This window comes from Cydia strobilella, chromosome 19, assembly GCF_947568885.1.
Source record: "Cydia strobilella chromosome 19, ilCydStro3.1, whole genome shotgun sequence".
Taxonomy (NCBI): Eukaryota; Metazoa; Arthropoda; class Insecta; order Lepidoptera; family Tortricidae; genus Cydia; species Cydia strobilella.
In genome coordinates, this window is record NC_086059.1 from 6,315,306 (window position 1) to 6,340,546 (window position 25,241).

General features: G+C 36.0%; 1 protein-coding gene across 2 annotated transcripts in view; it reads right to left on the minus strand.

The window, feature by feature from the left end:
• LOC134750233 (small G protein signaling modulator 2-like) overlaps nucleotides 1-25,241 on the minus strand; it is an 88,400-nt gene that overhangs the window by 34,403 nt on the left and 28,756 nt on the right. For both annotated transcript variants that reach the window (XM_063685379.1, XM_063685380.1), the window contains exon 4: nucleotides 5,642-5,805. In XM_063685379.1, the coding sequence (XP_063541449.1) occupies nucleotides 5,642-5,805 (164 nt within the window). The remainder of the gene's footprint in view (nucleotides 1-5,641; nucleotides 5,806-25,241) is intronic.

Below are 25,241 nucleotides of genomic sequence, written 5' to 3' on the forward strand. Positions count from 1 at the left end.
ATAATATTCTGCCAGATGAGGGTAACCCATAAGAATTAGATTCATTATTACGTCGTAAGCTACTTTGTCTAAAGAGTAGTTTTAGAACCTCTTATCAAGATTGCGTCGCGGAAGACAACGTAAAGGAAGTATTGCTTGGCTGGTTCTAAAAGAGATAATCGCTCAAAGGTTACATTACATCACAAAGTAATTTTTCTGCCGAACAGATGTCAAAAATAAAAACTAGAGCAGAACTTTTAATATGTTATCTTAAAGCCTGAGATACACTTGTAAGTTTTGCTTACGTTAGTAGGGACAAAGCTATTTGTTAGAATGAGATAATGATATTCATCTCTCATTTTGCAGTATAGCTGTGTCCCTACTTACGTAAGTAAACCTAAAAAGTGTATTTTAGGCTTAATGTGTACTTATAACCTACGCCTCTTATAAGGAGCCTTGCGAAGGGCACTGTTAGTCAAGCGTATCCATGAGCATTTCTGTACTTATTTTACCGTCTAATTTCTCTCGTCCTCAATACCCATGAACTGTGACATACACAATTATATTCAGAATCGTCTCAGGGATTTGCCAATGTTGTCGATCGTCAATAAAGCTCCTATTTGTTATTTGCATAAATATATTATTTGCATTCCCTCAAAATTGGCCACCCACAGTAGTACCATTTGTCAAGGAAAGTCACATGAATTAGCCAAAATAAATTAAAACCTTGCTTCTCACTGTTTTTCGCACTTTTCTCACTGCATCAACTGACGGAAAAACTCCTGTAATAGCACAGAATAACTGATAGTACTACCGTACAGAAAATTCACTCCTTCACAAAAGCCAGATTTAGGTACAAAATTATACCTACACTCGCCGCCTGCAAGCAAAATTGAAACTTATAACCGCGCACGAACCGTGAATCTTCTTTGCGCGCCGCAGTTTTATGACCGAGCTGCGAGTGTCGGCACGGGGTTGTCACTTGACAAGTTTTTGTACCTATACCTACTGATTTATTATTTTTAAGATAAATATGTAGGAATTACAAACGTAAACATGAAATTTTTAGCCAGAGATAGTATGCTGATTCTCACGGAAGTAGGTATGCCACAGAAGTACTTATTCCTTTGAAAATATGTCGGTCAATATAGTCCGAAAATTAAAAAAAAAAAATTTCTGCTTTCTTTGTTCTTCCGTTTATTCAGACATCCGTAAACAGAACATTATCTTTTATACAGATTAGATCGTGATTTAGGTTTCGAAGCCATTGCGTATTTTCAATTTTGCGCGATTGGCAGCCCACCGCCATACACCTGCCCGGGCGGTGCGCCGGCCAAATATACCTAAACTGCGCAGTGACACCCCCCTGGTAATAGTCGAGCCAACTTTGAGATCGTCAGGCGCGAAAACTCCGAATGCTCTTCAGAAAATTTTAAATTGCAAAATATTCATTTTCATAATTGATTTCGTTTTAATTGAGTTTTGCCCAGTTTTCAATCGACATGTAATTTCGTTGAAGCCGTTGAAGCCAGTACGTTTTGTAAATGCAATTTACAATTTACTGAATTTCGCATATTTGAGCTGCAACCGAATTACGGAGTTTAATATTAAAATTAAATCAAGTAAGTACTTATATAAAATTGATTTGGAAATTAAGCATTCAAACAGAAATTAGTAATTTAAGTTATTCTATAAACTTTATTTAAAATATATATGTATAATTATGATATATTTAACAGAGAACTTTCAAACCGAAAATACCAACAAAATGTTCATGTTCAGCTATTGAACTCATCAGCCATGTGTTTACATGAGCATGAGTATTTGTAACACTTAACATTTCAGCGTGTCATTATTTCACAAGGACCCAAAACGTTTGTTTCGTCCTAAGTATCCGCTTGATGTCAGAGCCATGAAACATGTTGATTCTACTATTAAGTATGCAGGGGAGAAGTGGCATGATGTTGCTAGATTTTGAAAGAGCCATTTGCACTATTTCCGTAGTTTGGCATAAATCAAATGTTTGTAAGTGACAGAAAATTTGTGTTGTCACAAAAAAGCTCGCACAAAACACCTTCCGTTCCCAATACTGACTCTTTCAAAACCTGGCTCCTACATGTCACTCTTCCCCTACATTTAAACCCTTTATATACTTGAACAGGATGTAATAACGCCCTGCCCTTAAACGAGGCTTTAAAAGTAATAATTTGAAGCGCGAATGAGATACTTAACGGATGCGGGTGCTTTTGATCCCTTTTCAAGGATAGGTACTTATACCTTATATTATTTAATAACAGCTTCAAGGAAATACGTTAGCGTTAGACAAAACATTGTTGCGGTTATGTTAGGTACATGTGTGCAAACGTAACATACCGATAATTAATAATAACATAAGCAGGCTAAGCAGGCGAGGTGTTCAAAATGATTTCTAGATGCTTTTGGTCTTTTTAGGGTTCGGTACCCAAAGGGTAAAAACGGGACCCTAACCCTATTACTAAGACTTCGCTGTCCGGCCTGTCCGTCTGTCCGTCTGGCAGCAGGCTGTATCTCATGAACCGTGATAGCTAGACAGTTTAAATTTTCACAGAGGATGTATTTCTGTTGCCGCTGTAACAACAAACGTGATTTTTTTGCCGTTTTTTGCGAAATGGTATGGAACCCTTCGTGCGCGAGTCCGATTCACACTTGGCCGGTTTTTTATGTATCTAAGTACAGCCAAGCCAAAAGCAACAGAAACAAGCCACCTTGATTGATTATACATTATAGAAAAAAAAATGACTTCGATTTTCAATATCAGTCCGGTAGTTCCTAAAAAAACTATTTCCTAAAGTTTATAATTTTCCATCACTACCTTATTCAGATACACCTCGTTTATTTGCAACCATACAGGCCAATTCGAGTTTTAGTTATTCGATCTGTTTCCGATATAATACTGATCTGTCAGTGTCAAAAGTGACGTTTTTGGTTGAAGAAAAGTCACTTTCGGAAGTGACAAATTTGTATCATATCGGAAACAGATGGAATACCTACCTAAAACCCAAATGGGCCTGAAAGCTCCGCTATACTGAGTCTGATCCATACCAAGCCTCCTGAGTCAGTACATTATGCTCATAGCTACTATTGCTGAATTGACTTGCTGCAAGCGCAAGTATAATGGATACACGTGTGAATTGAAAATGTAAGGAGTTAAGGGCAGTTACATAAGTAGCTTCGTCAGAATTGCTGAATGCCACTGTAAAAAAATGCATGCATCAGAAAATAAGCAATATATTGAAAAAATATCTGAATCAGAAATGTTTTATACTAAGTAAATACAAAGAAGGAGAAAAACCATGAAAATAATAATACCATTTCTAAAAGTAAATATACCTAGGTACTCAATAAAGTATTCATAAAAGAGTTTACTCTGGTAAAAATATACCACTAACATTGTCCAAACGTACACATAGTCATATCGAGATTTTTATCCATTAGTAACAAGAGACAAGCCCGGAGACTAAAAAGGAATGGGCAGATTCTTTACAAAGTTCCACAAAGCAAGGTCCTCGAGCGCGGTCTGAAAGAATTCACTGAATTATGAAGAAACTTGAAAAAGTAAATACTTGATAAAGTAAATACTTGAAAAAGTATAGGCCTATCAAGTCTATCAACAATCTCTTTTATCTTTATCTTTAAAATCGTCGTCTTATCATAAAAAAAGCCTATAGCTATAAACGAAAGCAGCTTTATCCTTTTTTTAGCAAAATTATCGTGACATAGCAAAATGTAATCACTTTGCCGAGGTAACAAGAAATACCTTACCTTATAAAGTAATTCCAAAAAAATGCTTGCTAACATAAAGGTAGGTAATTTTAATAAATGTTTTAGGTTTTGAAATATTGCCAAAAATATCTCATGGGAATAATTGGAACAGGTGCAATGTAGGTACCACGTACCCCTTCCAACTTTGTTACTCGACCACTAGGTACTAGGTTTCCAGAACTAGCCAACCGCAATGACTTTTGATATCATGCTTGGCGCGTGCTGTCCCATGTCTACAATAAACGATTATGATTTTGACAGATCCGATATTAATTGGAAGTTATCAACTCAATATGATTTCCTTTCTGGGCTTTAATCCTTACATTCCTTCCAACAATGTTCCCGCATTTACGTTACTAAAATATCGCAGATATTCAAACAATTCTTAATTAAATTTCTTTAATACGAAGCGACCTTGAAGCATGACGTTTAAATTAATCGTGGCTACCGTACCTTGATGATAAATTTAATTTCCCCTGTAACTACCGGCGGGAAATCCTATCGGATAAATGCCGCGGGGAATGGCAGAAAAACAAAATGCCACGGCAACGTAATATTGGAAGATGTCGTAGCAATAAGCGATGATGATTTACGACCAAGTTAAGCCCGTTTGCGATGTATTACTTCGTTTTTATTTGGCGTTAAATTTATAACATTTATTTAAAAATAAGACACGTTTTTTTTAAATATCCTAAAACTTACAGTACGAACTTACATTTTACAATTGATTACTATTTACAAAGATAGATATAACTCCGTAATAGATGGATACAGTCTAAGGAAAAAACGTGCCTCGAAAATCAAGAAAATTTGATTCTCGTTCAGAGGGCGCTACTAGTTTTGGCCTACAGTCGTATAGATGGCGTTGACGGTTTCGTTTGTTATTTAACAATTTTAACGCATATCAGTGAAAGAACATGGGTCAAAATCATAAAAATAATTAATGCAAATAAAAAAAATCATTTATCTATATTGAAATACATTCTATCGTATTTTATAAATCTTCATTTTTAGTTTTAAAGTGTGTCGACAGATGGCAGTGAATTTACTGTGGTTACAAAATTTACTATGACAGTACCGCTCTAGTATAAGTTACTCTATGCTATTTAGTAGTGTTTGTGGCTTATACCATGGAACATTTATCTTTGATTATTTTAGATCGGCATTAATTCTGGTTTCACTGGTATATAAACAGAACTCTTCAGGCTTGACGCGGGTTTATATAAAACCCGAGGCCAAGCGAACTGCCTTTGCAACCTTAGCAAACATTACAGCTAAGTACAATTGGTACTGACCTTGGTTGTGGTGGTGAAAATGGAAGCAAGGATCCGGAGCCCCGCTTGTTTAGAGGCGGTCACAGGGCCGAAGGCCGTCGCTCTACGCCAGAAGCCGAACGAACCGCCGGAGCACCCTCGGCGGGCATAAGAGCTAGTTAAGGGTCTCCGGCAAGCTCGGTTCTCCATACAAACGTAGTTCCGCTCTCATTTTGAAACGACTAGCTAGATTGCTCTGAAACTTTGTACTTACAATAGGATAAGATATATCTATGTCTGTAATTAGTTTAAGCTTCAGATACCATAATAGTTAAAAAAATACAGCGAATTTAAGTTTTTCATACAAAACTTGTTTCTGCTCTAGTTCGTTTGTCTTATAAACTGGAGCTATATAAACTAATTTCAGACCTAGCTATAACTTATGTCATTGTATGTGCAAAGTTTCATTACAATCCAAAACGTAGTTTTAAAATGAGAGCGGAACTACGTTTGTATGGGAAGGTGAAATTCGGCCGAGCTTGCCGGGGACTCTTAAGTATACTCTTACTCTACGGGAACTCTTCTTATGTGATACTGTTAGTACTGACCTTGGTTGTGGTGGTGAAGATGATAGTAAGGAGCCGGAGCCTCGCTTGTTCAGAGGCGGTCGCGGGGCCGAGGGCCGTCGCTCTACTCCCGAGGCCGAACGAACGGCTGGCGCGCCCTCGGCGGATAGTACTCGTGCGGATATTAGTGCTGCTTCTGGGCAGTGCTGTGGACAAAGATACATATTTATTATAGATAATTATATCTATGGCAGTGTGTTATTACGCAAAATTTTGAAAATCAACAGACTGAATAAGCGGAAGTTCGAAATTTGAAAATTATTAACACAGCTAGCCAGGGTGAAATTATTAACACAGCTAGCCTAGTAATTACAATATTTTTTATGAAAACGCTCATGTACAAAAAATGTTGCCTGATTGTTGTTTTACACACTCGTATGCTTTCATATCTTGTACTTACACTTCAACATATGCTCTCAAAACATAATAAAATAACACTTAATGTGTCTGGCTTAGCGTTGTTCATGACTATTCCCACCCAAATTTCAAATCGATAGCTTAAGTAGTTCTCAAGATATTTGGCCATGTGACAGACAGACGGACGGACAGAGTCGCACCATAAGGGTTCCTTTTGTACCGTTTTGGTACGGAGAACCCTAAAAAGAAGCCTCTAGTTTCTAGTATACTTAGCTGTAGATAACATTATTAATATTATACTTGAAATGTCTTGTCGCTGAAATATCTCGCGATAAATAAAATTAACTCGTCATTTTCCTATTATCGTATCATACCAAACAATGTTGGAACTCCCAAACAACAAATAACTAACAGTTGTAAAACTAGAGTCTGAATATTAAACTAATTAGAAGTTATCGGGACCGGAGAAAGCCCGCGATTAGAAGCTATTAAACTTTGCAAGGATTGTCAGATCCTTTTCAACAAGGCAAGGTATAACTAGGCCGATTTGTGGCATTGACTTTATGTAAATTAGTATTGTTAGTTGTTGAAGTTGGAATTATAATTACGGCATTTTTTTCAGTCCTAATAAGACCTAAAAATATTGCTTATTTACGAGATTCGCGAGAAGAATGACAAAAGGTCTGGTTAATTAACTATAATCTTGAATCAAATATGAAAAACCTAACACAAACTGTTTTTTGCCTGATAGCAGTGATAGGTAAAACTTTTATATTTATTAATAAGGTTACCTTACCAAATATAATATTATGACGTCTTTCCGTTTTGACTGACAGATAATGGTTTTAGACTTTAATACTATTTTGTACTCATATTTAGTGCAATTAAGTTTAAAATATATCGAGTTCACCGCGAGTCTAAACTGTGTTTTCACTAAGTGAGCTTAAATGGAAATATTCCAGATATTACCTAATAAACTAAAATAATGGAACGCTGTTCATGTCGAGCCGGTTAGTGAAAATCCTATAAATCGAAGCCGGCTGAATATTACGGCCAAATTACATTATTAAACCGCGCCACGTGTCGCTGTCAGGGCTGTCTCTACGTCATTCTAATGTAATTTATTTTGTTTTTATTAAAGATACACTAAATAACAATAAATACGGGTCGTGTTGTAAGGATGTTTCCCTAGATCGTGACCCATATCTTGCTCTTAAGTATAGGTAAATTTAAACGCAATATGTCTTGTTTCACAGTGATATAGGCACCAATTATTTCATTTACTTTTATTGCTGATGTATCTAAAACGAAACCTGTAGATTGTGGTCGGCTGACGAAGTTGTTATATTTGTTAGCACAGAATTCAATTGGTGTTTCAAGTCCAGGGTGATCTTCCATAATAAAAAACGTAAATAATGTTCATGCCAAGTTTCATGTAGAGCGTCGAGCTCAAATTGAGAGCGTCGATTGTATAGGAGCGGCTTTTTTCGGCGGGTTCTTGTGACTCTTAAACTGGCCATAATCAAGGACACAGAGTAGATGACATGTTATAATTTAAAATAATACTTATACACAATACACATAAAGCTAGAGACAACCTTGTTCAGTGTCGTCTTTTATCTAGTTAAAAGCGATGCCTCCGGCCCATTTACTGCGGATAGTCCTTCCATGAACAAAAGGGAATAGCTAAAGCCACAGACTACACATTGCTGTAGAAGATACATGACATTTTCAGCTGCTTTCAGAAGTACCGATGGAAGTTTTCCAAATATACAAATTTTTTAACTCAAAAAAGTTTTCAAAATATCCTTAGTTATAGAATAAGAGCAGGCGAGTCTCACTCCGCGATTTCGTCGCGTCGCTACAAGTACCTGCGGCTGCCTCAATTTTGAGGTTTTGCCATAGTAATTGCCGCACACCGCTATGGAACGGACGCCTGCACGCGCTTGCGCCGCCTTGCGCGTAGTAGTCGCGTTTTGTAAGGGAGTGAATCTTCTGTACCTAGTGTAGCGGAGTTTTACTCCAAGGGGGATGTAATGATAACCTCGCTACATGGATCTCTACGAATACAAAGCACAGTATAAAATAGCTATTGCACTGACCAGGAATCAACACTCGATGGGCGCACAATTCCATCTACTCTCAATCTCATATCTCTTATTCTCTTGTTATGAATGTAACCTCAACACTCTCAGGGAGATTAGAAGGGCCCCAAGTCCCGTGGCTTGTATCAGTGGATGCACGGCACAACTGAATCTCGACAAGAGAACTCATCGTGCATCCCGCATTTCATAGGTATACTCTTCTCAACCTCATGCGATGAGTACTGAGGTGGGAACCATGTGGTCCCCGACGAGCCTCCACAACAACCCCTACAGCTCATCCATCAGCCTCCATAAGAAACCTCCAGTAACTCAAACCGATAACCTCCAGCCACCTCACTTGTTACATTCAAACTCGAGCTACAAACAAAGAATAACGATTCTTTAACTCAGCTCTATCTCAAGCATATCTCAAGTCTCTCTCGTTAATTCAAGGTCACTGCAATATCTATATATCACAAAATATAGATATGTTTCGCTTACCAAGAGTCTCCTGTACCTGAATGCACTCACGACACCACGTGTTACGTACCAGCATTCAGACGACCTTTCTCAACTTGTCTCCACTCGCTCCCGCCATCTTGCTCTGCTCGTCACCTATAACACTGGCCGACCTCGATCGCCAGTGTTACCAGTGAAAAGTACGCTAAGAGTGACAGATAGGATACATACCACAATAACAGACTTCGCGATCTCCGCGACACCTAGTACTATTATATTGTATTCTGTGATAAGAGGAAGTTTCCATCTTGAACTTCCTCTTATTCTATAACTATGCACTGGCACGTTTGTAGGACTGTTTCACTACATAATTTATAGCTATACCTATAAATAATTAAGTCTATGTTTAACACAAGGATTATAATTTTAGATGACATATTTTGTGTAAAGACTTGATTGTATTTGTATTTAGTTACAGTGATAATCATAAGGATCGGAAAAAAATTCAGTTAAAAACTAGCGCTTCAAGTAAATGAAAGGATATAGAATACCCATTCCCGATTTTATAAATTTTGATTACTGCTTCGTCGCCAAATTTTACGAGCATTTTTTTTTGAAGCATTTCGTAACTTCATAATTAACTTTGGCTTTCCAATTTATTGTTATTGTTAAATAATTGTTGTAATTAATAAAAATAATAAATGTCAGCGGATATTATGTAATATAGCCATCTCGGTTAAGTATTTTTATATACCTACTTTTAATTGAAATAGATCCTATTGTTGCTTGAGTGACGTATCTGCAAAACTTCAGTACAATATTGTTTAATCTGCGCTTTATAGTGACCATGCCCAGCACTTACCGCTCAGTTAATCACATTATACACATTCCATAATATATTCGAATCACGAGGCGATTTATAAGCTTTTACACATGCCTTGGTGTCTGTGTCGATATATCTATAGATTTCAGGGCGCGTTTACAGAGGGTTTATTGTCGTAGGTATTCGATAAATGTAACGGATTCTCCCGATATTTGATCGAATTATTTGTACCCATATGGCAGAGGCAAATAGTAGTTATGATTTTAGCGGTCTATGTATTTATGCTTGTATTCGGTGCAAGATACATATTAGGCAAGGAGAAGAAACTAACTATCGACCAATTTTGATAAATAATGTATCAATTGATTTATATTGTGGGCTATTTTCACCTGACGCCCAAAAAAGCCAGTTTTTAGAATATAAATATCAATTAAATTTTCAACTTGTTGCCTTGTTTAATATAGAATATAAATCAAAACATCCATTAAGAGGGGGCTAACGCAAAAATAAACTTTGTATAATGAGTTGTTACACGTTTTAATCAAGGGCAAATGCCATGAAAATAATCACACCTGAACTTGGCTACATTTGCAAAAGCAGACTCCAACGCCGACAATAAAAGGTTAAAGTTGGCTTGACAAAAAAAAGGGAACGTCTAATTTTCATTTATTTTCAGTGGATATCCTGCATACCATAGCAGTATAATTTAAGTTTAAGAAAATAGCTAGTGATTTAACCGAGGGTTAATTAATTTACAAGCAACATTTTAAACACAAGTTTATTTTCAGAGTAATTGAGACAAGAGGTAAAAACTCGCGCGACGGCCATGTCACTGCCATGTCATTCGTCACAAGTTTCGCGCTGCGCACCACATATTTTGTTCCTTTTAATTTCCTATTTCTGTTACATCCGTCTTAAATAAAGGCCATAGTTTTATTACAGAGATGGTACTCATCTTATCCAATTTGCTGGCGCATGAAGTTTAAGCCTGACGAAGCGGATTAAGCTACGAATTGGATTAAACTTCAAGTTTTGTAGTTGTATCGCGTACCGAGCAAACGTCTCCCAGGTAACTAGTGTAACGCACAAGGGATCCATACCATTACGCAAAAAATGGCAAAAAAATCACGTTTGTTGTATGGGGCTGCCACTTAAATATTTATTTTATTCTGTTTTTAGTATTTGTTGTTATAGCGGCAACAGAAATACATCATCTGTGAAAATTTCAACTGTCTAGCTATCACGGTTGATGAAATAGGGCCTGGTGACAGACAGACGGACAGACAGATAGACAAACAAACAAACAGACAAACAGAGAAACAGACAAAAAGACAGACAGACAGACAGACAGAAAGACGGACAGACGGACAGTGGAGTCTTAGTAATAGGGTCCCGTTTTTACCCTTTGGGTACGAAACCCTAAAAACATACCTATTTAATATTTTCAGACACAAAGGTGACATTATCTATTATTAGCTAGGACAATATTTATGACACGATTATATTCCAGTAAAGGTCACCATTTTGTGTTTGAGCCCACGAGAGCTAACTTAAATGAGTTATCAAAATGATCCTCATTACAATTAGTGCTTTCGCCTATTATAATATTAACGCAGCAATCGATTTCATTTAAATGTAAATGCTAAAAGCCAGTGGCGGCTTTCAGTTGACAGCGAATTGAAAAATTAATTAATTATACTAATAATACCAAAAAGCTGAGAAGTTTGTTGGGAAAGGAAATAAGCAAAAAGCCCCACAGAGATTTAAATAATTTAAATAAAATATGATTATATTCATTTTAGGTTATTCAAAATTAAATTATTTGTTTTTTAAGATTTTTAATCCTTCTCATATCAAATATCAGTTTCTGCCCGCGATCTCGTCTGTGTGGAATGACGAATTGATGATTTCCGTGATAAAAACAATCCTGTTCTGCCTCGGGACTCAAACTATTTAAACGCATACAAAATTTCATGTAAATCGCGTGAAGAGATAACAGAGAGACAGCCAGATATAGTTTGACATTTTTAATATGTATTAGATGAGTCACTGTTGTTTCCCTTAAAGTTATAAAAGTCATAATGTACCTATTGTTTGTCCGCATTTTTGTTAGTCACAATTTGGTTTTTCTCAGAAACGCGTAACTTTTCAGGATTGCCATAAAACAAACCTAACCTAAACTACCTATAGGATAAGCTTACGAAAATCCTAAAAAGTTAACGGTTTCAGAATTATGACTAATTATCTGACAATCAGTACATTATGATTATGACTTTCAATAATTATGTCAAACAACGGGATCCCGTATTAGGTATTAGTAAAGATAGTTATTGATATTTTTAAAGTTCAAATAAGTCTTATGGGTTCATATTTTTATCCAGGGAATATATCCCAGACTACCTCTTGCGTCGAATGTTGGTCCCTTCGAGGAAAAACCAGCTGAGCCCATTCTCAGATTTGAGATTTTTAGGTAAATATGTCCGTCGCGCTGACGGGGACGGCTCCTAAAATTAGTGCGATAAGGACAACTGCAGCTTAGGCGAAAAATCCTGCGTAAAAATCTCGGAAATCGAGGTTTCGTTCTCGACATTTTCCTCATCCGAAGCTGAACCAATCGTAACGAAATTTTGGGAATGAGAAAGAAATTATCTGTGATTGACCGTTTTGATTTTTTTGCATTTAGGTATCGTTGCCGACTTTGTATGATAGGTGTTTGTTTACGGCGTATTTATTAGGCCGTTTTAGCGATGATCGAAGTAACCTTGTTCTTATAAAAACAAGAAAATAAAAAAAGCAAAACACACAGACACAAGTACCTACTGGTAATATTGAATTCATATAAAAAAATATTTCCTTGGGCCAAAATCCAGAGAGGAAAATGTCGAGAACGTTTGTATGGAAAAATTACCACTAATATTTATTTCCCCTTAATACAATAATTAAAATAGTTATTTACAATACAAGTGCGGAAAAGAGGAAATTCGAAACGAGTGGCATTAAATTAAAACACGACCGCAGGGAGTGTTTTAAATCGACACGAGTTGCGAATTACCTATTCGCACGTGTATCGTACAAGGTTTTACAGTAGGTACATAATATGACCCTTTAAACTTTCGACATATACACGAAAAGTGCTCTTTTATGCACGAGTGCGAGAAAGTAGCACCATATATATGTACCGTAAAATATGTTTTTGCGGTAGATTAGGTTAGATATTTATTCTCATAATATGAAATTACATTATAAATTATGCTCGACTAATCTACATGAATTTATATTATGATCGTCATTGACTAGGTATTTACATAACATTATTTAATAAATTAATAGATACAAATCAAAAAAATGTCTTACATATTTTAAATATACATACTATTTATAACTTACTAAATAAATGAATGTGCATAACTTCCAAAAAATATCTACAAACATTTTACGCGACAGCTCCTCACTTCATATAAAAATAAACTTTCATTGGGATCATCATTCAGGTATAAGCCGTTTTAGGTAGGTATATTCCGATACTAAAATAACGTTACAAACAAGTAGGTTAATAAAAAACACTAATTCAGTTTCCACTTTGTAACGATAACAAAATCCCACAGAAACCTGGTAAAAATGTAATTAACTTACCTACACGAACAAAAACTGAACACAATCAGCCCTGTGTTGTTGTGACTCGTGACTCGAACACGGACAAAAGTAAATAATGGGACCATTTGATTAAGAGCAACCCCTATCGACCAAATAACGTCCAATGGCTGCTACGACGAACCGTTCGTCGTAGCATAGGGTTGCCGTATGTCCGGGGTTTGCGTCTAGTGTCGGATTAAGACATTTTGATGTTCAAATAAGCATTCACAGACCCTGATCTCTATTTATTGTCCTATTTGAAAACTGGCTCTTTCCTACCACTTTGAAATGAAATTAGACACGTTTTCGTGATTTTTTTCTATGAACTTAGTAAGGTTTTGGTTGGAGTCTGTTCTTGTTAAATATAATCTAGTTCCCGTGTGATTTATTCATGGCATTTTCCTTTGTAAATACGTATAGCCTATGTAAATAGCCCCTTCGTAATGTGCTCGAGTAAAACCAAGACAATTTTTGTGTCAGGGGTATCCAACATAACATAACAAGGGGTAAAAATAACATTCTATCAGTCATCAGTTTAGCGCCTGACGACAAACGCCGTTTCACTGAAATATCAGAGGCCGGCAACATCCTACCCAAGTGACCCTTATAGCGGTCGACGAGCCATATTCACACAATAGGCCTCCATTTCCCACTTCCCCAGTCTCCACGTGACATTCTGACATTTTCCCCAAACGAATAAGTGCCTTTTGACGTATATTCTATGTGTAATCAAGCCAGGAAACTTACTAACAAAATAAGGGATATTTCGACCTTATTCGATTCAATAACGTCCAATTTATCTGTCTAAGTATAACTAATAAGCAACTCTTTTGCTATGTATCTACCCGTAAACATATTTGGGTATATGTAAGATGCTTACGGTGGAAACGTTTTCGCTAAATTTACGTCTTACGAATTTTATGAGGGATTACTTAAGGATACACTTGTAAGTTTTACTTACGTAAGTACGGACAAAGCTATACTACAGAATGAAAGATGAATATCATTATCTCATTCTAACAAATAGCTTTGTCCCTACTTACGTAAGTAAAACTTTGGTAAAACTTATTAAAACTTACAAGTGTATCTTAGGCCTAAAGATTAGGCAACAAGCTACAAGGGCAAGTACTGGGAGTAATCTGAATAGGGTAAAGGCACCAGCAGTCAGCCTTTTTACGAAATTTCTATGTTCAAGATCGTTTAATTTGCTTACTAATTGACCTATAAGAATTATTAAGGTTTTTACTGTTCAAGAATTTCATATACTTTAAACTTTTGTAAAGAATAAAACCTTTTTTAATGTTGCTTTTGGAAATATTTAATTAAATATAATAAAAGTGCGTTTTTGCCAGTAATCAGCCAGCCCCCTGTGTACCAATACAGCCTTTAAGTACCCAGAGCCCAGCCATCCCATTTTAACGGCTGATTAGTGGGTTCAGAGTTCCGCGATGTCAATGTTTCAATCAAATTAAATCATAATAATGTAAATATTTAAAGGTGCTTGGCTTAAGGACTTAGATTTAATTTGAAAATAAAAAAAAGTTCTGATTCCTATGGTCAGCCTCCCCCGGCTGACTTCTGGGTTTACGACCTTTTCAAAATTACTGATATAAACCCAGTAGTCAGCCAAGGGAGGCTGACTATTGGATTTCATACAAAAAAGTAGTTCCCAATAGTCAGCCGCCTTAAAAATGTTACTTTTATATGGATTTATATTCATTTTTTACTTTTTTCAGATAGAGTAAGTATTAATCATGTGATGCAGTCCAAATTCATTTAACAGGATATCATAATTCGACCGATAATGACTTATCAAAATACCATGTGACACTCCAAAAAAAATGGCGCATATCACATGATCATTCATGTCAGAAGACGGCACTTTTTTAAAGTAGTGTTGTGGTTCATGCTAGACAATTCTCTTAAAAATTAAACTATTTTTCAATTAATAGTTTATCAATCTATAATATCACCTACTTTTGACATGAAAATTAGAAAAGGTTTGATAATGACAGCCAAAAATAAGCAAGAAAGGCTGACCACTGGTGCATGGCTGAGCACTGGTGCCTTTACCCTAGGTGGAATTATGAAGGTAGTGTTACGGTCGGACTCGACTTTGTTTCTACTTTTGAATAACAAATGCCTAGGTAACGTAGTTTAATAATATATCTTTCACGGAGTTGTTTGCTCTTTATACTTCCCAGTCTATAGCGTCACCTAAGGTAAAGGAACTAATGAGCCCTTAAAATATACTTTTGATATTTAGGTACGCATTAATAAATCTTAACTACTCTACTTAAAAATAGCTGAAACAAATCCCTTATACGAATAACGCCAATCTTTGTTGTACTTTTATTTACCTATACATTAAATTGTATAGTTACCCGTACGAAATACGTGAAAAGTAATTTACTTAATTACTACTACTAAAATAAGATATTCTGTAAGTTTAATCATTTATTTTATCCATCACAGCTCACCTTAATTTATCACTGCCCGTTTGTAATAGGTAGTACTTACATCCAGATGTTCTAAACAAGCCCAATTACGGAGAAAAAGCATTTTCTCGCTTCCAAGAATTGTGTTTAATATCGCTAGATTTATAAAATTCAAGTATTTAATCATTTTATTTAGCAGAATAGGTTTTACACCGAAATACCCAACCTTTTGAAACTCGATATACCTACTGTCCCTATTGTCGTCGAGGATTTTTCACATTTCCACGAACTTCTAATATGGTAAGGCTCTTCGTAACAAGATATTACAATTAAAACATTACATTAAATTAAATCATTAAACCACATTAAACATTATCATATTACTACATTACTTAACATAAAATTTATATATATATATATAAAACACACACACAAACACAAGTCAAAAAGAAAGCAGTCAGTCAAAAATCCCGCCCCGCGTCATCACTGGCGTAAAGGTGCCCAAAATATATGACTGACCCGGAGCGGAGATCCAGGCCTTTATTTCGCAAACGGTTCCCAACCTCTTTGAAAAACTCTTCGTAATAGTCATCGTAATAGTTCGTAATATGGTATTGGTAAGAAGAAGAAGAAGGAATTATTTGCAAGATTACGTCAACTTAGCTCAACTCTGTCCAAGATAGTTAAAAATTCAGACCGACAAAGAAACTTTTAGTACATTGTTTCGGACGAACTCGAAACATATGCTTTGGTATGTTCTTGTTCAGTTTCGTTTCCATGTCAGTAAATATCCTCGCATCAATAACTTTAGTTTCTTCTTCGATGGGTACCTACTTGTTTTCTACTCCCGTTAACTTGTTCTATGTCATCTATCACGCCAAACCAAACATTTTACTATTAGTCGAAGAAAATCAGGACTTCCGTTTCGAGCGCCATCTACTTGATAGTTGCGCCTCGTGACTAATACCTTTGTTTTTTGCTCATTAACATTGTTTAAAGTGTAATATCGATAGCTTATTATACGGTAAACTATTAATGTGAAGTGTGCAGTCAATGGAGAATTAATCTTGAAACGCGTTTAACCATCATTGTGGAGTCAACGGATGGTAGTCCACGTGCTACTTGTAAAGTCCAGCTATCGCTTTACAAGAGCTAATAAAATCATCGTGCATCGTCTAGTACTAACCGTACAATTTTAATCGTATTTAAAGCTCCTAATAGGTACCTTGACACTGGCGAAGTGGTCCCACTGAAGTCATTTAATTTTAAAAGAATGAATCAAAAATTGAAACGATTTGGCAAAAAAAAACGTTTTACCTGGTAAAGTATTCATATGCATAGCATCATAGCATTCAATTAGCTAATGACACCACGTGTAAAAATTGTAGGCAATATTTATTGACATGGAAATGAAACTGAACAAGAACACACATAAGAATATTTAATTTTTAATCTTCAAAACTATTAGAAAATAGAAAAGCGTAGTCTGCGCGTCAAAAGTATCTACACTTTGGAAGTGGATTGTACAGTACCTATTCTCTAATATTTTGCTTTTCAAAAAGGGATGGTATTTTGACAGCTAAAGTAGATGTAGCTATGCGGCCCCGCATATTGCGTTAGTACCACAAATATATACCCCATCCATGGCACGGCATGGCGTCGTATAATGCTACAGTAGGGGCAAAAAATCTATAATATTTATTTTCTTGCGGGCATTCATTCGAAAATTCGTGAAATTAGACTATATCATGTAAATTGTAAACAATGATTGTATCATCATCACGATCATATATATACTTACCTCCCACTCCTCGTGGCAACATAGGCAGCCACGTTATCACAATGCGGATTGGGGACTTCATACACACCAATTAATGTATGTTATAAGTATTGAATTTCTTATTTGAAATTGAAAATTAAATCGAATCAATACTTTACAATTGAACACCCAACGGCCTATCGCGAAAACTCGGACAAACTAATTATTTAAAAAAATTACCATAATTTGATGGAATTGTCCTTTTAATACGCCCCTATATTGTAAATTTCATATAGCCGTTTTTGAGAAATTACCAAAATAAATATGCAAATGTACCTGAAAAAATATGATAGATTATTTTTTCCGCTACTGTATGTAGTTCGGGTGTAAGAACGAAGTAATTAACTCTTCCATGTGTATGTGTGCATACTACTTTAGGTATTTAGGTAACCTTTAAATTGAAATTTTGTTTCTTAAATTCCTACGCCTATTGTGTACCCAGACCCGCGTAAACGCCGGCTTTTACATAATGATTGATTAGGGTGGGAGGTCAAGGGCGGCACCAGGGACACGGGCCCGGGCAGACCCTGATTTGGCCCTTAGCGCCTGCGGCTAGGATGGGTGACAATGTTACTACTACATACGTGTTGGCAAAAGCTTTATTACTTACTTTGTCTGTTTTTAAGAGGAAAAGGCCATTTCTCCATACAAACTTAGTCCCCATTTTCCTCTCTGGATATTGACATTATGGAAAACATTTTTAAACATAAAATTTAAAAAAAATCAAACGTATCATAGCTTAATACAACAAACTGTGTCAAAATATTTTCAATAATATTAATATCCAGAGAGGAAAATGAGGTCTACGTTTGTATGAAAAGGCGATTTCGCGCGGGTCCTCCACTTTCGTCTTAACCTTTAGCGTCGCACCATCTTAATACTAGTACAAATTACCTATAAAATTTAAATCATTATTAAATGGAACAGAGTTGCTTTCATTTTGTTTGTTCGATTTTAAAACGAAACAAATTTAGTAAGGATGATGACACATATTGAATTTTATAACAAAATCTAGTAAAATAGATGGCAAATGAGCAATTTATCACAATAATGTGTATATTAAAATAATATATGTATATAGAAATAATACAAAAATACAAGACCTGAAAGTTTCTAAATTAAAGTTCTTTTTTTTCTTCCATAACGGAAAAAAGTAAATTCCTTACATTTTATCCAAAACAAGATTATATGGCAACTATATACATAAACGAACTATTTCACCGAAGAAAACGCAATTTTCTAATTTTGTCCATACTTTAAGATGGGCTCTCTGTTACCTTGACCTCACGTTAACTTATCGTTTTGTTAGGAGCGTTTCGCGAGTTAAGTATGACTGTCGGACTTTGACTATCATTTATGACTTTTGTATTGCTTTAATGCAGTGGATCCCATATAGATATTAGATCCCAAAAACAAACCTGATCGATTGATACCATTAAAAAAATTGTCATCTAGCCTATTCTATTTTACAAGCTTTTTATTAACTTGCAATGTACCTATGTATGACTGTATGTATGTTTATTAGGGTCAACCCACTTCCTAACTTCCAATGAAGCTGAAAATTTGCATACATATGTAAGTCGGATGACAATGCAATATTATTATACCATCGAGCTGATCTGACGATGGAGGTAGCCATAGGAACTCTATGATAAAACAACGCAACCTAATTGTGTTTGGGTTTTTTAGAATTGTCTCGATGAATATTAGTTGCTTGTGGAAAGAAAAGTACAGTAAGCGATAATTGCTTGTACCAAAAATGAAATTTTTGCCAAAAATTATTCGAATAACATTGATCGAACTTAAACTATCGTGAGACATATTTCAAAAAATTTAGATCAGTACCTATACGGTTTCACTCACTCTTATAATAAGATTGATTCAAATTTGACTGCCAATTTGCCTTGGCGGCCACTAGAGGTTAATATATTGGCCTGGGAATGAAGGGTTCGTATTATACAAAAGCTGAAGCTTGAAGCAGAGCAACAATAATTCTGGTTCCCTTATATGGTTGTCCTCTTCATCCCGGTACTTACGGTAAATAGTTGCGATGAACAAACAAATAAAATGCCCTTACCAGGATTTGAACCCGGGACCTCCTGCTTCGTAGGAAGGGTCACTACCGACTATTATAGGCTAGGAAGCCGTCACAGATTATACACTCAACTATTCACAATACTTAATATTTAAAATATTATATTCTCTCTCTCCCTATGTCAAGTTAAAAAGCATGTTTAAAATGTTACTTAATGTATAATGTTAATTCTGAGCAACAGAGATGTATTTATTCATTCGTGGAAACTGTGTGGCTTGTGAATGTGTATTCTGAATTTCTGTGCCCACCATGACCTACGGTGCCGAGACATGGACGCTCACTAAGGAGGCTGTGCATAAAATCCGAGTGGCACAGAGAGCCATGGAGCGCGCCATGCTCGGCATCAAACTTCAAGACCGAGTGAGGAATGCCGAGATCCGACGCCGCACCAAAGTGCAAGACGTCGGATACGTCATTACCAAACTTAAATGGAGCTGGGCGGGACATGTTGCCAGACAGAGTGATGGCAGGTGGGCCAAAATGTTAACGGAATGGTGGCCGCTTTCAGACGAAAGGAGTGCCTGGCGTCCGTTGGCTCGTTGGGTGGACGACATTCGGAAGACTGCGGGTCACTTCTGGATGAGATTGGCTCAGGACCGGGATAAGTGGCGTACGCGAGGAGAGGCCTATGCTCAGCAGTGGGCGATAGAAGGCTGATAAGAAGAAGAAGAAGAAGAAGAAGAGATTCTGAATTTACTATGTGTGTTGTATTTGCCTGTTTGTTTGCCAAAGGTTTAAATAAATAAAAATAAATAAATAAATAACGTTAAGCCTATTCAATAATTTCTATAAACAACCCGTTGAAGTAACTTTTTATTTAAATTCAGTAACATCTTTCGGTTTTCCCAAGTCGCTTACATATAGGAGGTACGTACATAATGTATGAGATGGTACCGATGACACATGCTAGCCAAAAATAGGTTAGGTAAATGTTGACTAAACTGAGCCATCGATTGGGTTGGTACTTTGTTTAGAAGAACGTGAATAGTTGTTGGTTTTACATGAGCTTAGTGGCTAATACTTAGTACTAATCACTTTCATTGTGATGTATTTAGCGCTTATAGGCCAACGACAGGTGGTAATTTGTTTATATAGTCAGCCATAATAAGGCTTTTATTGTATAAATTAATAATTGTTTTTGGCAGTAAGCTTTGAGTTACTTATTACTATAATTGAGTTTTAGTGAAACTGCAATTTTAAAACTTTCGCCAGCAAATCAGTAACTAAGTTGTGTAATCAAAACACACTTAGATTACTGGATCACTTAAACTTTTAATTTCACTTTTGATACGTTAGCAATGAGAATGACACTCCTGCTATCACGTACTTAATCCCACAAACGATGAACTAATTTTAAACGCATTAAATCTTGCGCAGAATTTCAAATGAGATTTCATTTTTCGGCAACATTTTTAGGTAAATGTAGCCCGTTAAGATTTTAATTATCTAATACTCATGACCACTTGGTAATGTCGTGTCGTGGTAAAAAGATATAGAACTTACAATTTTATGACGAAATTACTCTGTGTTAATGCTAATACGCCCATGTATTAAATAAATAAATATTAATAAACTCTTTTGAACAACTTTGTCAACAAATCAAATTATTTAAAATATTTTGATTTGTTTCTTTTTATAAGTAGTCCTCCGGCCTTCAGCCTCCGCCAATTGAGGGCATTGCCACGCTTTCCTTAATGACATCTATAAGAGTTTATAAACTCTATCGAAGTATCCACCAACAGTATCGCCGAGATTCATTATCACCTAGCAGCTATAATAATGAGAATTTTCGATAGCAACTCAATGTTTCGTAGTAACAAGTTTCTGCATACACAGCCTAATCCCGGTACAAACAAAGTATCGCATAGTGTTTCCATTGTAAGCACGGACAAGCTTTTACTCTCCCGTCGAGCGTGGCTTTTCAAGCTCCCCAACGATACCCGGCTTAGTCTGAAAGCAATATTAGGTATACACGCGTTACTGGCGCGATATTTACTTTAAGTATTTTACACATATGTACGATATGGTCTAAGGTTTATGATTATGACAAAAGTACGTGTTTACCCGAAGACATACATATAAGTAAACAGGTTAGGTACCTACTTAAATTGTAGGTTATACCTGGGTCAAACACATTTTAGAAAAAGGTTACTTCTGTAGACAATACAATAACTTAACGACTCTGGAACATATACATCCTGTTTTTCTTATTTGAGTCTCAAGTACAATCAAATTATTTAATTTAATATCCTACCCATTTTGTACTTTCATATTCATTGTCACTGTGACAAGGTATGTACGAAATGGGTCGGATTGACTTTTACTGCCCCGCCTACTGTAAGTGTAAAAAATTGCTTTAGTTTAAATTTAGATTCCCTTAGCTTTGCGATGTCTACAGGAAAGACGCGAACATTCACCGCTGACCTACGGTCGTAGCGCTACGTCGCAGCCGATAACATGGGTTTCCCGGTATGTAGCGAAAATGCTTCGTAGAGGAAAAACGACAACTTGTCGTGAATAGCGCTGAATGGGTTAAGCTTATAGGTACTATAAAATGTCTATTGTGTATGGATTTCAGTCGTTAATATCTAAGTAATGACAATGAAGTAGAACTTATGATTTGATATTTGGTTTGATATTTAAATTGGACGCTTCGGGACATAAACGAATTTTCACGCGCAATTTTTATTATAATGATGTGACTTAGGGGTATCCTAAGTAGTAAATAAGTCTTTACTTATGTGGTCAAAAGAAGTCTCAAGTTAGTAAAGACGCTTAACTTACGCCTTACGCCCAGCTTTTAAGATTTGCATAATGAATTACCTTACAAATACATTTCAACATGAAAATGTGCCCTCACGTTCTTAAAATGGGCCACGTCTAAACTCAAACCCAAGGTCGTAAATTGCCTTCGGCGGTACAGTGAGCGTTCTTTGATAAACCCTTTCTGTATTCATGAAATATACATTATACATACGAGTTGCTTTGTTAATGGTCTATACGATCAGCGTTCGCCAATGCCTGCAATTCTTAGAAAGTCATCTCTTTTACAACCTTTTCTAAGATAATTATAAACACAAATTGTGAAATATTCACCTAGAATTCTGAAATGTTACGAGTACGTGGGTACGTACATGAGTACGTACCACGTACGTACGTACGACAAGACAACTGAATGCTTTACATCTACTGATAGGTACGAACCTAAACTACCGATAGGTACGAACACTACGAACCCTAAAGCATCCAGTTATTTTTCATAAATTTCAAAATAGAAGGATAGTGTTGACGATAGTATTAGTAGATAAAAGAAGTTAATCATCATCTTCCTCGCGTTGTCCCGGCATTTTTGCCACGGCTCATGGGAGCCTGGGGTCCGCTTGGCAACTAATCCCAAGAATTGGTGTAGGCACTAGCTTTTACGAAAGCGACTGCCATCTGACCTTCCAACCCAGAGGGGAAACTAGGCCTTGTTGGGATTAGTCCGGTTTCCTCACGATGTTTTCCTTCACCGAAAAGCGACTGGTAAATATCAAATGATATTTCGTACGTAAGTTCCGAAAAACTCATTGGTACGAGCCGGGGTTTGAACCCGCGACCTCCGGATTGCAAGTCGCACGCTCTTACCGCTAGGCCACCAGTGGCAGATAAAAGAAGTTAATAAAATATGTATTTTTTTTTTCTTAAACAAAGGTATGACATATTAATTTTTAACAAGCAGAAACGTCTGCGAACGATGCTATTAAGCTTAGAATAAATTCCAGAGGCCGCAAGTTCATGTCTCACCCAAGGCAGTAATTTTTCAACTTTTAAATTTATTCTAAGCTTAAGGCACAGATTATATAATAGTTTTACGACTTAAGGTATAACATACCAAAGACCTATGTAACTCCGTATAAGATGAATAACGTCTAAGGAAAAAACGTGCCTCGGAAATCAAGAAAATTTCATTCTTGCAAAGATGGCGCTACCACCTTTGGCCTATTCTCGGCTAGATGGCGTTGACGACCCCGTTTGATATTGAACAATTTTAACTCATATCAGTGAAAGAACATGGGTCAAAATTATATAAAAATAAATACAAAAACAATTATTTATATATACCTATATATATTTTTTGATTATTTATACATATACGGTGGGCCAATGATAAATGCATTTTAACGAAAGACGTCGAGAAGAAATGAGAATTTATCACTGGCCCACCCTTTATTTAGTTTTAGTTTTAATCGTGTGTCGATAGATGGCAGTAAATTTACTGTGACTACAAAATTTACTATGACAGTAACCCTCTATGACATACCTAATTGCAAAGTCCACAAATACACAATAATCAAAGAAAGAAGGAAAGTTAAAACGAAGTTTATTACTCGGCTTCATTTCCTGAGGAGGGCCTTCGAGGATCGAATCAAAGATAGATATAACTCCGTAATAGATGGATACAGTCTAAGGAAAAAACGTGCCTCGAAAATCACGAAAATTTGATTCTCGATCAGATGGCGCCACTAGTTTTGGCCTACTCTCGTATAGAGGGCGTTGACGGTTTCGTTTGTTATTTATAATTTTAACGCATATCAGTGAAACAACATGGGTCAAAATCATATAAAAATAATTAATGCAAATAAAAAAAATCATTTATCCATGTTTAAATACATTTTATCGTATTTTTATAAATCTTCATTTTTAATTTTAAAGTATGTCGATAGATGGCAGTGAATTTACAGTGGTTACAAAATTTACTATGACAGTACCGCTCTATCTTATTATATCCTCTTTGATCGAACTAAACAAACAAGCTGCTGGCTGCATGTTGATTGTGCAGGGAATTGTGCTAGGAATTTCATTATGGTAGAATATTATGACAATAACACAAAAACCATCCTTAAATTGCATGCTCCTCCATCAGTAATGATTAGGTATAATCCGGCTCTAAATCTTGTCTTTCTAAGAAGAAAGATTTATTGGATCTGGATCTAGCAACGGATAGTAGTTGAGTGTTATTGCAATGCAATTAATCAACACATTTATATTTAATACTTAATAAATAAACTACAAAATAACATAACAAATTTTTTACACGATAAGGTATGTGACCGTTTTGTGCATTCTCAATAATTCTTACTTTTCGGGCCCGGAAACAAGTAAGTTTTTAGCAAAAGCCAAACTATAGCGAATTATTACAAAACCCTAGAGAATCCAATCGTATCCAACAGTCTGAGGGGCACCCTCCTAACATAACTACGAATAAACACTATAAAAAAGAAACGATCGAATAAAGCCACGTGTAGATTGCTCAGGGAAAAGTGCGAGGCATTCCATTATAGTGGAACAATACAGCTTTGAACAAAGCCAATATTTTTCCCATTACGTTTATAAACTAGTGTTTTCTAGAGACGCATTGGTGCTTGGAAAAAGAAATATCTCATTATACTTAGTAGTAGTGCCTGGCAGCTGACAGCTGAAACGTGATCAGAAAAATTGAAAGGGAAACATACGAGTATAATGAGCTTGTTATCAACGTCTCAGCTCCTATTTCATAAATAATTAGGTATCAATATTATACAAAAAATATGCCTATATTCTAAAGAAAATTATGTGAGTGTAGGTACCTAAAATACTCTAAATGCCACGAATCCATATTAGACCGCGGGCCAGGCGAAAATTTCGTCACTCATCGCCTCCCGGTTGATTCTTCGTTACATGATAGTTTATGAATTTAAAAAATAGTCAGCCGGTTGTATCGCGGTGGTGGCTCCGTGAGCTGGTCACGTGAACATGTAAAAAAAAATTCAGTCATCGCCTCCCAATTGATACTTTGTCTGGTGATAGTTCAGAAGCTATTATGAATTTAAAAAACCGTCAGCCGGTTGTATC